Here is a 13170-nt window from a genome sequence, read left to right as displayed (position 1 = left end):
GTTTGCTGCAGTAGTTCCATTTCTCCCCCAAATATGTAAGGAGTCAGTGGTTTGTTCCCAAACACGCTTTTGGTGATAAAAAGCAAAAGCTGGACAAAAGTTGAAAGAATATGCCCTTGTGAATGAATATGTGCTAAACAGAGATTCAGTGCCGTTTATTTTAATCTGAGATTAAGAAATGGGAATGCATGTTAAAAACAAAACAAAAAACTTGTAAATGTTCAGCATGATATAAATACCATATATTTAACAGTCTTCACGAAGGCCCCGTGAGGAGCGAGATGTGTCACAGTGTGAGAGTGTAGCTTCGACTGTGTCAGCTCAGGAGGATGAAGATATTGAAGCATCTAATGAAGAAGAGAATCCAGAAGACAGTGAAGGTAACTTCCAGGGACTGGAACTCCTGTATGCACTGAAAGAGAGGGACAGACATATGTTTAGTTTGTGTCAGTGGTGATCAGAAAGTTGTGTGCCAATTCATAATGTGGTGCTCGATACTGTGTTTCAGTTGGATTTTAATTGTTTGAACACACTTCACTAGTTGTATCTGGAGGGAGAAAAAGCATTTTCAGTATTGAGCGGCCTGAAAATACTAATCCTTAGTATTTTGAGGTATTTTGACTATTCTGTTTTCTAAAAGATAAATTAATAGCGTCTGGAATTGTGCATGCTGAAGCAAGTTGAATCAAAGATTTGTGACCTTTGTTAGTTAATGCTCTCAGTAAAACAGCTGGGCAATTGTCTTGTATTTTGAGACAGCAAACATGCATCTGATTATTTTTAAAAAGATAAAAAGCAGCAGTTGACTGAAACTTAATTGGATCTCATTAAGTTGAACCTTTATTCTAAAACTTTTTTTCAGGTGCTGAAAATAGTTCCGATACGGAAAGTGCTCCATCTCCAACTCCAGCAGAACCTGCTAAACCAAGTGAAGAAACTCCACCTGATAATGCTGCCTCGAAAATAACCACTGAGGCAGCGGCAGAACAGGAATCTACTGTTAAACCTGCAGCCAGCACATCTCCCTCCTTAACAGCCCAAAGTGTATCAACAGCTGAAAGTCAGACCTCTGAGCCACAGGTTAAGGAAGAAATAAATAATGAGGCAGAAGAACCTATGGATGTTGACAGTAGAAGCCATGCAGTTGAAGCTAAGCCTGTGCTCAATCTTCCAGTACATACCAAAGTAGAACCTGTAGAGACGGAAATGAGGCTACCAGAGAATATTCAAGTGAAAATAGAGAGTGATACCAAAGAGAGGGAGATGGAGAAACCCAAGGAAAAGTCAGAACCTGAGGAAATGGACTATAGTCTGTCACAACAGGTTAACTCAGCAAGACAAGAACCCCATTCAGATAATGATTCGAGTGCTACCTGCAGTGCTGATGAGGAAGTTGATGGAGAGCCTGACAGACAAGGGTGAGTTTAATTGTTCAGCATTCATAAATAGCCATCTTTAAAAAGTGGTTTTACTTAACAGTGGTCAAAACCTGTCATCAGTAGCAATGTTTTTGTTAAGAGTTTTTACTGTGGAAAGAATTTCTAAAGAGACTTTGCTGGAAGTACAATAGGGGGAAGCATTGATTAAAAAAAATTATGAAAAGCTCAAAGAAAGTTATTGTAATGCAGAGCAAGGCAAAATTCCATAATTGACTGGGTAATTAGCAAACTAGCACAACTACCTGGAAAGCTAGAGAATAAGGGAAATTGAGCCATGTGGGATCTGTTCAGAGAATGGGAATCACGTTAAACAATCATCTGGAAAGGACAGCAGCTTACTAAAACACTGAAAATTTGCCAAAGCATGAAAAAAGATTCAAGATGCTCCTGGCATGAGTTTCCAAGATGAGTAACTGTGGTATTTTCTGGTGAGAAGGGAAAGCTTTTGTTGCTGCATGATTGATACACAGACACTTTAAAACCAATTACCAACTCAAAAAAAATAAAAAATAAAGTGGGTGATTTTGTAAATCCCCCCATCTATCCACTAAGAAAATCATCAATGATTGTGTAATTGGATCTGTACTCAAGTTCTTTGTTTTGTTGTTGTTTTTTTTTTTTTTTTTTTTGCTGCTTTTGCACAGTACTTCTGTACAAATCTACACATTCAGAAGTACACATTTCGTTATAGGGTGATTCACTCACTTGGGAAATCTTGGGGGCTCTCCATTCCCTTTAGAGAAAAACTGTTTGAATGCAGAGCCAAAAATTCAGCATGTTTTAATTGATTCTTATTCTCACAAGTTCAGTTTAGTAGAATGTATCCAAACCTTGAATTTGATAGGAAAAACAGCCTGAGTATGTTTTAGTAGGAGATGACAATAGCTTAAAAATAAAATAAAAAAAAATCTAAGGGCATAAAAGGCTCTTTTTTTTTTTTTTTTAAACATTTCTAGAGGGTATACAAGCAAATAAATGTGAGTCCTGTACCTAATTACTGCCATTGAACCATGCTATATCAGCTGATAGAACAATCTCTTGAAGGCTATTATTAATAGAGTCGTGGAAGGTATTTCTCACCCCCTACCAGCCTGTGTCTGTAAACTAACAGACAGATGTCCTGAGAAGTAGATGACCTCTTTCTTCAAAGTGTATAAGTAGTGTCTGCGTGCATCTAGTTGTTCCTGGGAACTTGGCCCTAAACACAGCGGATAACCCACACGAGTAGATAGGGCTTTAAATGGACAATGCTGCTTATCTTTGGAACCTTTGTATCTTTGAGGGTAGATGGTTCATACCACTGATGATAAATGAAATCTTTTACTGTTCTGTTGGTACAATTCCTATGTAACCATAGCGTAGCTTCAGAGCCAATGCCCCCTCCTTCCCAGTGGTCTTAATATACACACAGTACTGAGGATAGATGTTAAATGTCAAAAGTATCCAGTATCATTGTTCCGCATATGCTCTTTTGAAGAGGGCAGTCGGTGGTGTTTCTGCACCCTCTGTCTTCAGACAACATCTTTTCCACTTCAAAAATGCATTAGCCCTCCACGTGAAAATAGTCTGTGGTACACTACACTACTGTTTATGTATTTCCTATGGACTAAATATATCTAGTGCTTGCCATCTATTTTTTTCCAAGGCATTCTTTATAAAGAAGGTTCCGTTCTGGTAGGACTGCATATATAGAAACTGCATACGTGAATTTCTGGTTTTCGAGATTCTGAACAATTCTTCTGGTATTTCTTTGTATTTTACAAAATAGCAGTATCTGTTGCTTGTTCTACCAGATGTGCTTTGGGACAAACAAAACACGGTTAATTATTTTTTTTACTTTGTCCGGTGTGTTAAATGTGTTGTTTTTTTCTTTTTTGAAGTTGAGAGGCTTACTTTTGCCTGTAATTTTTAAAGTTGTTTAATCTTGTTCTTTTTGGTGATATTTTTCCCTTCCTTCTTTCTCTTATTCCAGTATCTTCAGGGAGTCAAAGCCCTCACTGTTAAACCCCACTGGGTCAATACTGGTGTCACCTACAATAAAGCAAGGGCAGATGGACCTACAACAACTTCACCACCGAGCTGCTGTCATACCACCAATGGTATGGGGTCTTTCAAGTAATGTTTGAAGGAACATGTTGTCCTGAGAACTAGCTCTAGTACTAAAGCAGGAAAAAAAAAAGGAGCAAGGAAATGTATTGTTTGCTTTGTTATCGTAATACTTTTAAGGAGTAAATTAAATACAAACAAATATACAAATGTTAGCCTAAAAACAGGCACAGACCATTTGAAATGCTCATACATGCACTATACACCTGCTCAAGTGGACTCGTTGAAGAAGACAGTTACTTTAGTAAATACCTGCATTAATGTACCCAATGTTAACATCTTCCCCTCTTTGTAGGTTTCTTGCAGTCCCTGTACTGTTCCTGTTGGAACACCAGTGAGTGGCTATGCACTCTATCAACGGCACATTAAAGCGATGCATGAGTCAGCACTGCTGGAAGAACAACGCCAGAGGCAAGAGCAGCTGGATATGGAATATCGAAGTTCCGTAAGCCCATGCGGCACTTCCAAGAGCCCTAACGTCGAGTGGGAAGGTAGGTAGTTTCACATCTGTCATGTCATGGAGGTAATTCTGCATTTTATGTGTGCGTATTCCACTGTCTGCCACATTTAAGAAGGAAAATTTAGCGTACTGTTGATTGTTACCTTCTGATAGGACTTGATTGAAGGAACCTCTTTATTATAACAGGTGCTGCTGCAGTTACAGTGTTGGGGAACCACCTTATAATTTCCTTAGATAAAGCAGAACTGGCTCCAGTGGGGTGAGATCAGAATTCAGTTTTCGGAAACTAAAGGTGGAGTTGCAAGAGAATTGCTAATAGACAATGAGCACAATTAAGAGGAATATTTTACTGCACCAGAGTACGTGGACATTGAGCCCTGGAATACTGCACAAAAAAATGGTAGAACTGTCATGTTGTAGCCTGTCAGACCATGGAAGGGCTGTGAGAAAGGTTTTTCTTCTTGCAAATATGGAGGTTGGTTGCTTTTGCCTAAATAGATGCTGCTTGGAGGCATGATTTGAACTGAGATCTCAGATCTGGATCTTTATTTCCAGAATGTGGCTCTTGTATTCTGTGGTACAGAACAAATCCAGAGCTGTTCACAGAACCTGTCAGGGTTCCTGAACAAGGATGTTTCTATTACCATTGTTGGTTACAGAAATGTGATTCAGATGGGCAATTTACATTCCTATTTAAGATCCAGCAGATGCATTTAGTAGCTTTCATAGACGCTTGCATTATGTTTTCTCTCAGTGTAAATTGGCTGTTCTTTCAGTCTTTGAACTGAAATTATTCTAATTCTCTTAACAACGTGGAAATTGCAAACAGCTTAGCAGATGATTGTCTTTATTTATGCAAGAAAAGCATATTCTATGGGAGGTCCAGCTCTTTGCTATAACTGTTACCTCTAGATACCCAACTTTCTTTCCTGGGAAATGAATAGGTCCAGAAACAACACTGTAACTGGGAAATAAAACCAGTGTGGCTAATGTGTTGAATATTAGTGTTAGAGATACCATCATAGATGCATAATTCTGCATTCTTTGATTTAATGTCCTTGTGCATTGTGTCTGTTGGCTCCACAATGTTAGCAGTGTAAACTATCATGGTCTTTGAAACTTGAGTGCTTTGCACTTAACATGCTCAACAATTTTAAAATTATGCTGTGAAAACACTTCATCTTAATTACTTTTATTGAAGTGAAATGAAGGAAACATACCCTTTTTTTTTTTTTGCCTGTTAAAATAGTGAGAAGGGAACTTGTGGATTGAGGGGGGAGGGTATAGAGTTGCTGGTTTTGGAAGTTGCTTCTTTAGGTAGAAAGTCTGGGGATGCTTAAAAGTACCATTTAACTAAAATACTATCTGAATAACTCTTGGCATTGGCAGTACTGTATTATGAACTGTGGGAAAGTTCTAGCATCAAGTCTCTGCCAGCAAAAATCAAGGGTGTTACTGAAGCAGTGAGGGGGGGATAATGTGGTTAATGTAAATGGGTTCTACAAGTCTGGACATCTTCATCTGCAGACTAAAGAGGCTGACATGTCATCAGATCATTGCAGTAGCTACTTCCTAACATACGTTGTGCATGCCAGCTTATCCATCTACTCGTGTATGTAGGAGAGAACCCACAGACTGTTTAAAAATGTGGTATTGCATACATTGGAATATACACATCCAGTGACTGTACTGCAGGGCATCTAGTCAGACTGAAGGGCATATTGTTGATTGGCTTATGACAAGCTACAAAATACTTCACCATTAAATAAAATAGTAAAAAGCTCCTTTAAGGAGCTATTATGGGATGACTAGTGTCATCTTTCTTTAACTGTGGAGATAAAAGATGTAGTTTCCCAGCTGCAGTAGACTTGTTCTGGCTTGTAATTTTTAATACTTAAATTGTCTGTTGCCAAACGGAAGGAATTAGAAGTTGTGGTACTGGATTTTTAGTTTTCTAAAATCAATATAAATATATTTTCCCTTTAAACACAATTGACGGGCAATACTGGTATTTGAACTTTGATTTGTTGCTTCTGTGGGCAAACAAACAAGAAAAGAAGGCTTTTTGTCTGGTAGAATTGGCATGTAAGTCTGGCTGAACTTGCATGTAATCCTGGCCAATGCACAGTATTTAGAAAGAAATCTTTAATATAAATCTTTCTGTAGTAGAGCTTTCACTTAAAGGAACCAGCTACTGGTTTTCACCAGCAAAGCATGAGAGAGTTTATACAAATAAGTTTATACAAGTGTGTAACATAATTTTTAAAACTGCAGTCTTTGCCAGGGAGTGTATTCCAAGATGATTGTATATGTGTATGTGTGTGTCACAGTCACTCACTGGTTTCGAAATAAATGCATGAATCTGGATTACTCAAAAGAGTAGGAGGACTAAATACACTTACCTTCTTCTCGTAGCACTACGTGCTATTGTAAGAGAGGAAAGTGGTACAAAAATTGCTACCCTTATGTCTTAGCACACAGAACCATTTATTCCTTTTATTCAGAGAGAGGCTACATGCCTGACCTTGGCATTTTTCAGTTACTTCAGTGCCAAGTGATATTTTGAATTTAAGTCTTTCCTTTCTGGTCTAAACGTGTCCTTGTAATTAGACTTGTGTACCTGATGAGTACAATCTGATAAAGTAATAAGCCCTTTGTTAAAATTCTGTGGTAAACTGGACCTTTTGACTCTAATTTCTAATCTTAGGGTTTTTCTTTCTTTAACTGTCATAGGAAAACCGGTAGCCTATATGCCTTATGCTGAGGTCAAACGAGCAATAGAACAGGAAGCACAAGTGCAAAATACAGCAACGAGGTCAGCATCACCATACAGGCTGTCTCCAAGAGAAGTCAATAAAGCCTCTCCTCAGCCTGATATGAATGCAGCTCGCTACAGTGTCCCACCAGGTAAATACTTGCTTTAGTATCGTAGCAATATACAGTCTTTGGAAGCTATTACTTTATGTAGTATCAAATTATTTTCTTAAACATCTTTGTGAACAAACGAGAGTAGTATGTTTTTTGTGTGTGTATGTAGATGGATGTTCTGTATTCTTGTTTGGTTTTGTTTGCTTTGTCAGCTACCTAATGTGCATTTTATTAAGCAAATAGGATTATCTGAAAATAGTTAGAACAGCATAGGAACAAAGTCATCCAGAATTTTTTTTTTCAGCTCAGTAAAAATACTGTCACCTTATGAAGGAAGAACTGAGGAAAAAAAGAGCTGCTACTAGGCTTGACATAAGTTTCTGAATAATTGCTTAATACTATGTATTGAATGATTTATAAAATAGTGAAATAACTGGCAAATCTTAAAGTTCTGAAACTTGGACTATTGCTTCTGCCTTCAGTGTATAATGCCATTCTGAGAAAAGACAGAACCAGTGAAGCTTAGATTATACTTGCCTCAGTTGTTCTTATTCTTTAAGTAGACTACTTTATTTAAAAACAGAAAAGCAACAACAAAAATATGCACCCTGTATTGTTAGCTTTAAAAGTTTAGTTTTCTGAGTTTGCAATTTTGCAGTGCAGCTTTTACCATTTTTGAACTTCAGTGCAATGTTAGGTATTACCTAATCAATGTCTAAGCACAATATATACATGGACATAGTGAGCTTCAGAGTTGAAAATACAGCTAGATAGCTTTTGGGTATTGTGAGGTTATTCCTATTGGAAATTGTCAGGTGAACTGTGTTATTTTGGTTCTTCTTGTCTCTCTAATGACTAATAGAGCTGAAACAGACTAACGCACATTTTTCCCTAAGTTCTCCAGCCAGCTCCTCACCAAGTAATAACCAATATACCTGAAGGAGTCCGCCTTCCAACAACCAGACCTACCAGACCACCACCACCACTCATTCCATCCTCCAAAACAAGTGTGCCATCAGAAAAACCTTCGTTTATCATGGGAGGCTCGATCTCACAAGTAAGAGAACTACTTGTTGAAAATCTCTTCTTATAACGTTTTTTTCTGCCGTTCCACCGACCATCAATATCTTTTACTCAGTTATCTGTTCACAGCATTAATAGTTAAGACCTGTACATGTCACCGCTAAAAGTCCAGGAGTTACAGGTGCTTTATAAAATAGAACATGCTGCAGTTGTTTACATTTAATAACACAGGTGAGGATGTCCAGTTTAGGTGAACTGCATCTCTGAACTAACAGTGACACTAGAGTCCTGTTGTTTTGCACGTTGATATTTTGCAGTGGTGTTCTGTAGCATTTTAGGATCATAGTAGTATTAGCAGTCTCCTTTAAACACAGAAGTGAATTTGCATTCCAGAAACAAGAATTAACGTAATATGTTGTTTCAGGGAACACCTGGCACTTACTTAACATCTCATAGTCAAGCTTCCTATACCCAAGAAACAGCAAAGCCATCAGTGGGCTCTATATCTCTTGGGCTGCCAAGGCAGCAGGAATCAGTCAAAGCTGGTAAGAAAAGAAAAGCTGACGTGCATTTTTTTTTATAGACTATTTAATAACTCATAATTAAGGAGGGATTATTATTATTATTATTTTTTTTTTTTTCTGAATAGCTTCCCTGCCCTATATCAAACAAGAAGAATTCTCTCCCAGAAGTCAGAATTCCCAGCCTGAGGGACTCCTGGTCAGGGCACAACATGAAGGTGTGGTTCGAGGTAAAGTCAGTCATACAGCTTAAGAAAGAAACTTTGTCAGAGCCTGATGAAACTGAGAGAACTGGAGCCCAAACTACTGAAGTGTTGTTATTAAGTATTAAAGGATTAATCTGCTCCCTCTTTTCCAAGGCATGTGTACATGTGTTTTTTTAACAGCTCCTCCTGTCTGCATGTCTCATTTAAAAACATTTGTTTCAAGACATGCCAGTTTCAAAACTAAATTGTTGGGCATACACATAGCAATACTTGTGAAAGATATAAATACATCAAATGAAAGGAAACTAAATACCATGGATTAGTGGCTTCATGTGATGTAAAAGGCTAAGTCAAAAGGGGAAATAATTTAGCTGTCTCAAATGCACACTATTAACAAGCTGAAAGTTTCCCTGTATTTGAGTATAATCTAACAGTTCCCATTAAAAAAGAGTTTGTATATCAAGTAAAACAGCTGTATTTTTTTGATTCCCTTATTTATCTGGATGTCTTTTTTTCAAATCAGGTACCACAATACAGGAGGGAAGTATAACACGAGGAACTCCAACCAATAAAGTTTCTGTTGAGACCATTCCTTCTTTGAGAGGCTCTATAACTCAGGTATTTGTCATCTTACTGAGAAGGCTGTAGCAAAATAATGTATTTACACTATCACTGTGAACATATTTGCATGTCTAAAAACAGTAAATTAAAGTCACAGAATAGGAACTGCCCTAAAGAAGCTGAAATACAATCAGATAGTTAAATATGATATTCACTGAAGTCAGTGTTGTCAGGATTTCATCTTCGTGTATTTGAATATTTTTATATTTCTAAAATAAAACCACCAGAGCTTTTAGTTATAGCTAACTGAAGGCTTATTAGCGATTTCCATGAAAAATAGCATCGCACCTGAGTTCAAATGTTACAATCAGTTGTAGCCAGTCTTGCACAGATGCTGTTTAAAGCTGTTTCATCTCATCATATTTTAAATACTCGTGTTTTATTTATTTATTTACAAAGTGTCAAACTGCTTGCAAATAATTATGTTCTGAATTATATTTGATTTAAATGCAGGGTACACCAGCACTGTCCCAGTCTGGCATAGCAGCTGATGCATTATTGAAGGGAACTATTACCCGGCTAGCTACAGAAGACAGCAGCCCAGAAAAGTGCCGGGAGGAAGCTACAGCCAAAGGCCATGTTATTTATGAAGGCAAAAGTGGGCATATTTTATCTTATGATAGTGAGTATTTATATATTCTACTTGATTCAAGTCAAGACTGCAGCAGGTTCTGTTTTTATAATCCATAGGTGAAGTATATCTGCTTCCAAATGCATAAACATCAGTCACTGGGGTGCCATCCTGAAGAAGTACTGACCTACATGTATTTTTGTGGGTATAAGAGTTAAAACGATCCAGAAATTGTGTGTGTTCTGATGAGTATCCTGTACTATGTAGTTAAAATACAGTTCAACTATTGGATTTCTGTGCCATTTATTTCCAATTTTTCCAGGAAAATTTTTATTTTGAAAGGTTAAGCAACCAAGTTTAAAATGTTCTGTATTAAACTCAAAAGAAATACCTCCTTTAACTTTGAACTGACGTTGAAATACCAGTACATGAGTAACTTAACAAATCTTTTATTTAACAAACCATAAAAGATCTTTTTAAGGTTGAAATTTAATGTTTCAGTATTACATTGAAGTTACCATTAAAGCATTTGTGTTTTGTGGTCTCATTAAATGTCATGCTCATAACTTTTTATTGTCCACGTTTTCTAACCATACTCCTGTAAATTTTACCAGCTATTAAAAACGTTCGTGAAGGAACAAGGAGTCCAAGAACTGCTCATGAAATTAGTTTAAAAAGAAGTTACGATACAATGGAAGGAAATATAAAGCAAGGAATGTCAATGCGGGAGTCTCCAGTGTCTGCACCACTGGAAGGTAAAAACAGCTGCTCCTGAATTGTTTTGCATTTTATTCAAGTCTTCTGCATTACTTTAAGATAATCTACAATTGTTTATGGGGAAAACAAAAAGAAGAATTAGATTTATATCTTACCCCATTAACCAAATCTATATAATAACCACTACAACAAAAGAATGCTGGGGTTATTACTGGAGTAGACACTAGTTTTCCTGTTTCATTTGTTGGTGGATGTTCCAATAACTGCAGGTGATTCAGCTGGCACTTACATGTGTCAGATCCTCAAAGAGGAGTAATTGACTCTTCACAATCCCAATGGATTGTTGCAGAGCTCAAACAGCTCTCAGTTGTACTAGCATGGACTCCGTGGACACAGCCATTGAGTTAAATATTGCTTCTTAGCCATGGCACAGTGATGTACATATGTTGGTATGACCTTTTACGTTCCTGCAATAAATCTCCTAGATAATGCCAAGCAGAAGACTTGTACAGCTGCTGTATTCTGCTTCAGGCCTTCCCTAGTATTATTTTGATTTAATAAATTGTAATCAAATTAAGACTGTAAAGGTCGAGTCGGGCCATTACGCAACTTTTTCTGATTATCTTAAAAATAAAATTAAAAAAAAAAAAAAAAAAAAACAGATATCAAGATGATGTTTCTTGCCTAAACTCTGGAGTCTTATTCCTAAAGTGCATTCTATCCCACCTTTGGATAGCCCTTAAAGGATATTTTCTGTAAAATTTCATTACATGTAACAATACAGTTTAGAAACCTCTTACTCATATATAGAAATTCAGTGCTGCTTTGAAGTTGCTCATGCATTTGGCTTGTCTTCCATCTTTTGTGGGCTTATGAGGCAAGGCTCTCTGGGCACTATGGATAGTATCTGTAATGTATGTAAGAAGAAGAGTGGGTTTTGTTTTGTTTTGGTTGGGGGAGATGGGTTGAACATGTTGTGGGTTGAACATGTTATTCTAGTTCTTTAAATTATTTTCTCTTTTTAAATTTAGGTTTAATCTGCCGTGCACTGCCTAGGGGTAGCCCACATGCTGAACTTAAAGAGAGAACAGTGTTGTCTGGTTCTATAATGCAAGGTAAACTTTTGCTAGTTTAGAAGGCAAGCATTAACTATGTTCCCAAAAATCTGGATTTCTGAACCTTAAAACTGTTATTTATTAAGAATGGTAGCTGTGTTAAGGGCAGAGCATATTAGACTGTTTTCAGAGCATAAATTATCTATAAGCAGCTTTTGGATATACTGTATATAAAGCTAAATGTTTAAACGTAGCTTTTTTCTTTTTTGGAAAATAGACACTTTTTAATACAAATGCTTGGTAATTAGCAACATTTTTACTTTTTGTTTTTAAATGAATATTAATACTTCCCCAGACCTCTGAAGATGTATGCTATTGCCTTTATATTGGCATCTGAAATAACCTGGGACACTTTCAGTATCTTGAATATTTGTTTGCTACTATTATAGTTACACTATAGACTACTGCAAGTCAAAATTCTAGTAGTTACTCTGTTTATTAAAAAAAAAAAAAAAAAAAAAAAAAGACTTAGTGATTATTAATACACCTGATGTAACTCTTTCTTTCTATAAAAGGCACACCAAGAGCAACATCTGAAAGTTTTGAAGAAGGCTTGAAATACCCTAAACAGATTAAAAGAGAGTCACCTCCTATAAGGACATTTGAAGGAGCCATTACTAAAGGAAAACCATATGATGGAGTCACTACTATAAAAGAAATGGGCCGTTCCATCCATGAAATCCCAAGACAGGACCTGTTAAGCCAGGAGAGTCGCAAGACTCCTGAAATAGTGCAGACAGCCAGGCCAATCATAGAAGGCTCCATATCTCAGGTAAACATAAAAAGCACGGCTAGACTCATACAGTTACTTACGTATTCAGTAGTGAATCAATTCCAGATATTTGAGTAGTGTTAAATGTGTGGGTGTTTTGTCTGTTTTCTTTTTAAGAAATATACCAGTGCATAAAATGTAAATATCTTCTGTGTATTAGAAAAATCCTGACACTTCACCTGTAAGGAACACACTTAAAAATCTGTGTGAGAGAACTGACAAGTAATAGTGGCTAAGATCTAGTTGTATTCTGTGCTGATGTGATAGCAGTAATGAGCTACGCTATCAGTCAAGAACATGATTTTTTTAAATTTTATTACTATTAATTTTTAAGCAGTAGTGAAACATTGACATCTTACCTGATCTTTCTTTTTTCTTTTTTTTTCAGGGTACACCCATAAAATATGAAAGCAATTCTGGCCAGTCTGCCATCAAACACAATGTAAAATCATTAATCACTGGACCAAGTAAACTACCCCGTGGAATGCCTCAGCTGGAAATGGTGCCAGAAAACGTGAAGGTGGTGGAGCGAGGAAAATATGAAGATGTGAAGACCGGGGATGCAGTACGTTCCCGTCACACGTCAGTAGTCAGCTCTGGTCCCTCTGTTCTCAGGTCAACTCTTCATGAAACTCCTAAATCACAGCTGAGCCCTGGGATTTATGATGATACCAATGCACGGAGAACACCTGTGAACTATCAGAGTCCAATGTCCAGGAGTTCACCTATGATGAATAGAGTTAGTGAGGGT

At 37.1% G+C, this 13170-nt stretch overlaps 1 protein-coding gene across 5 annotated transcripts in view; it reads left to right on the top strand.

Moving 5' to 3' along the window:
• NCOR1 (nuclear receptor corepressor 1) overlaps positions 1 to 13170 on the top strand; it is a 66249-nt gene that overhangs the window by 40259 nt on the left and 12820 nt on the right. For all 5 annotated transcript variants that reach the window (XM_084299604.1, XM_084299605.1, XM_084299607.1 and 2 more), the window contains 14 exons: positions 254 to 380; positions 863 to 1418; positions 3412 to 3538; positions 3841 to 4036; positions 6739 to 6912; positions 7770 to 7930; positions 8321 to 8441; positions 8546 to 8647; positions 9147 to 9241; positions 9698 to 9866; positions 10430 to 10570; positions 11564 to 11647; positions 12163 to 12419; positions 12808 to 13168. In XM_084299604.1, coding sequence (XP_084155730.1) covers positions 254 to 380; positions 863 to 1418; positions 3412 to 3538; positions 3841 to 4036; positions 6739 to 6912; positions 7770 to 7930; positions 8321 to 8441; positions 8546 to 8647; positions 9147 to 9241; positions 9698 to 9866; positions 10430 to 10570; positions 11564 to 11647; positions 12163 to 12419; positions 12808 to 13168 — 2671 coding nt within the window. The remainder of the gene's footprint in view (positions 1 to 253; positions 381 to 862; positions 1419 to 3411; positions 3539 to 3840; positions 4037 to 6738; positions 6913 to 7769; positions 7931 to 8320; positions 8442 to 8545; positions 8648 to 9146; positions 9242 to 9697; positions 9867 to 10429; positions 10571 to 11563; positions 11648 to 12162; positions 12420 to 12807; positions 13169 to 13170) is intronic.

This window comes from Netta rufina (assembly GCF_964035555.1).
Source record: "Netta rufina genome assembly, chromosome: 21".
NCBI classification, from domain to species: domain Eukaryota; kingdom Metazoa; phylum Chordata; class Aves; order Anseriformes; family Anatidae; genus Netta; species Netta rufina.
The sequence above is the reverse complement of the archived record's forward strand: the minus strand, read 5'-3'. Positions and strand labels throughout refer to the sequence as shown.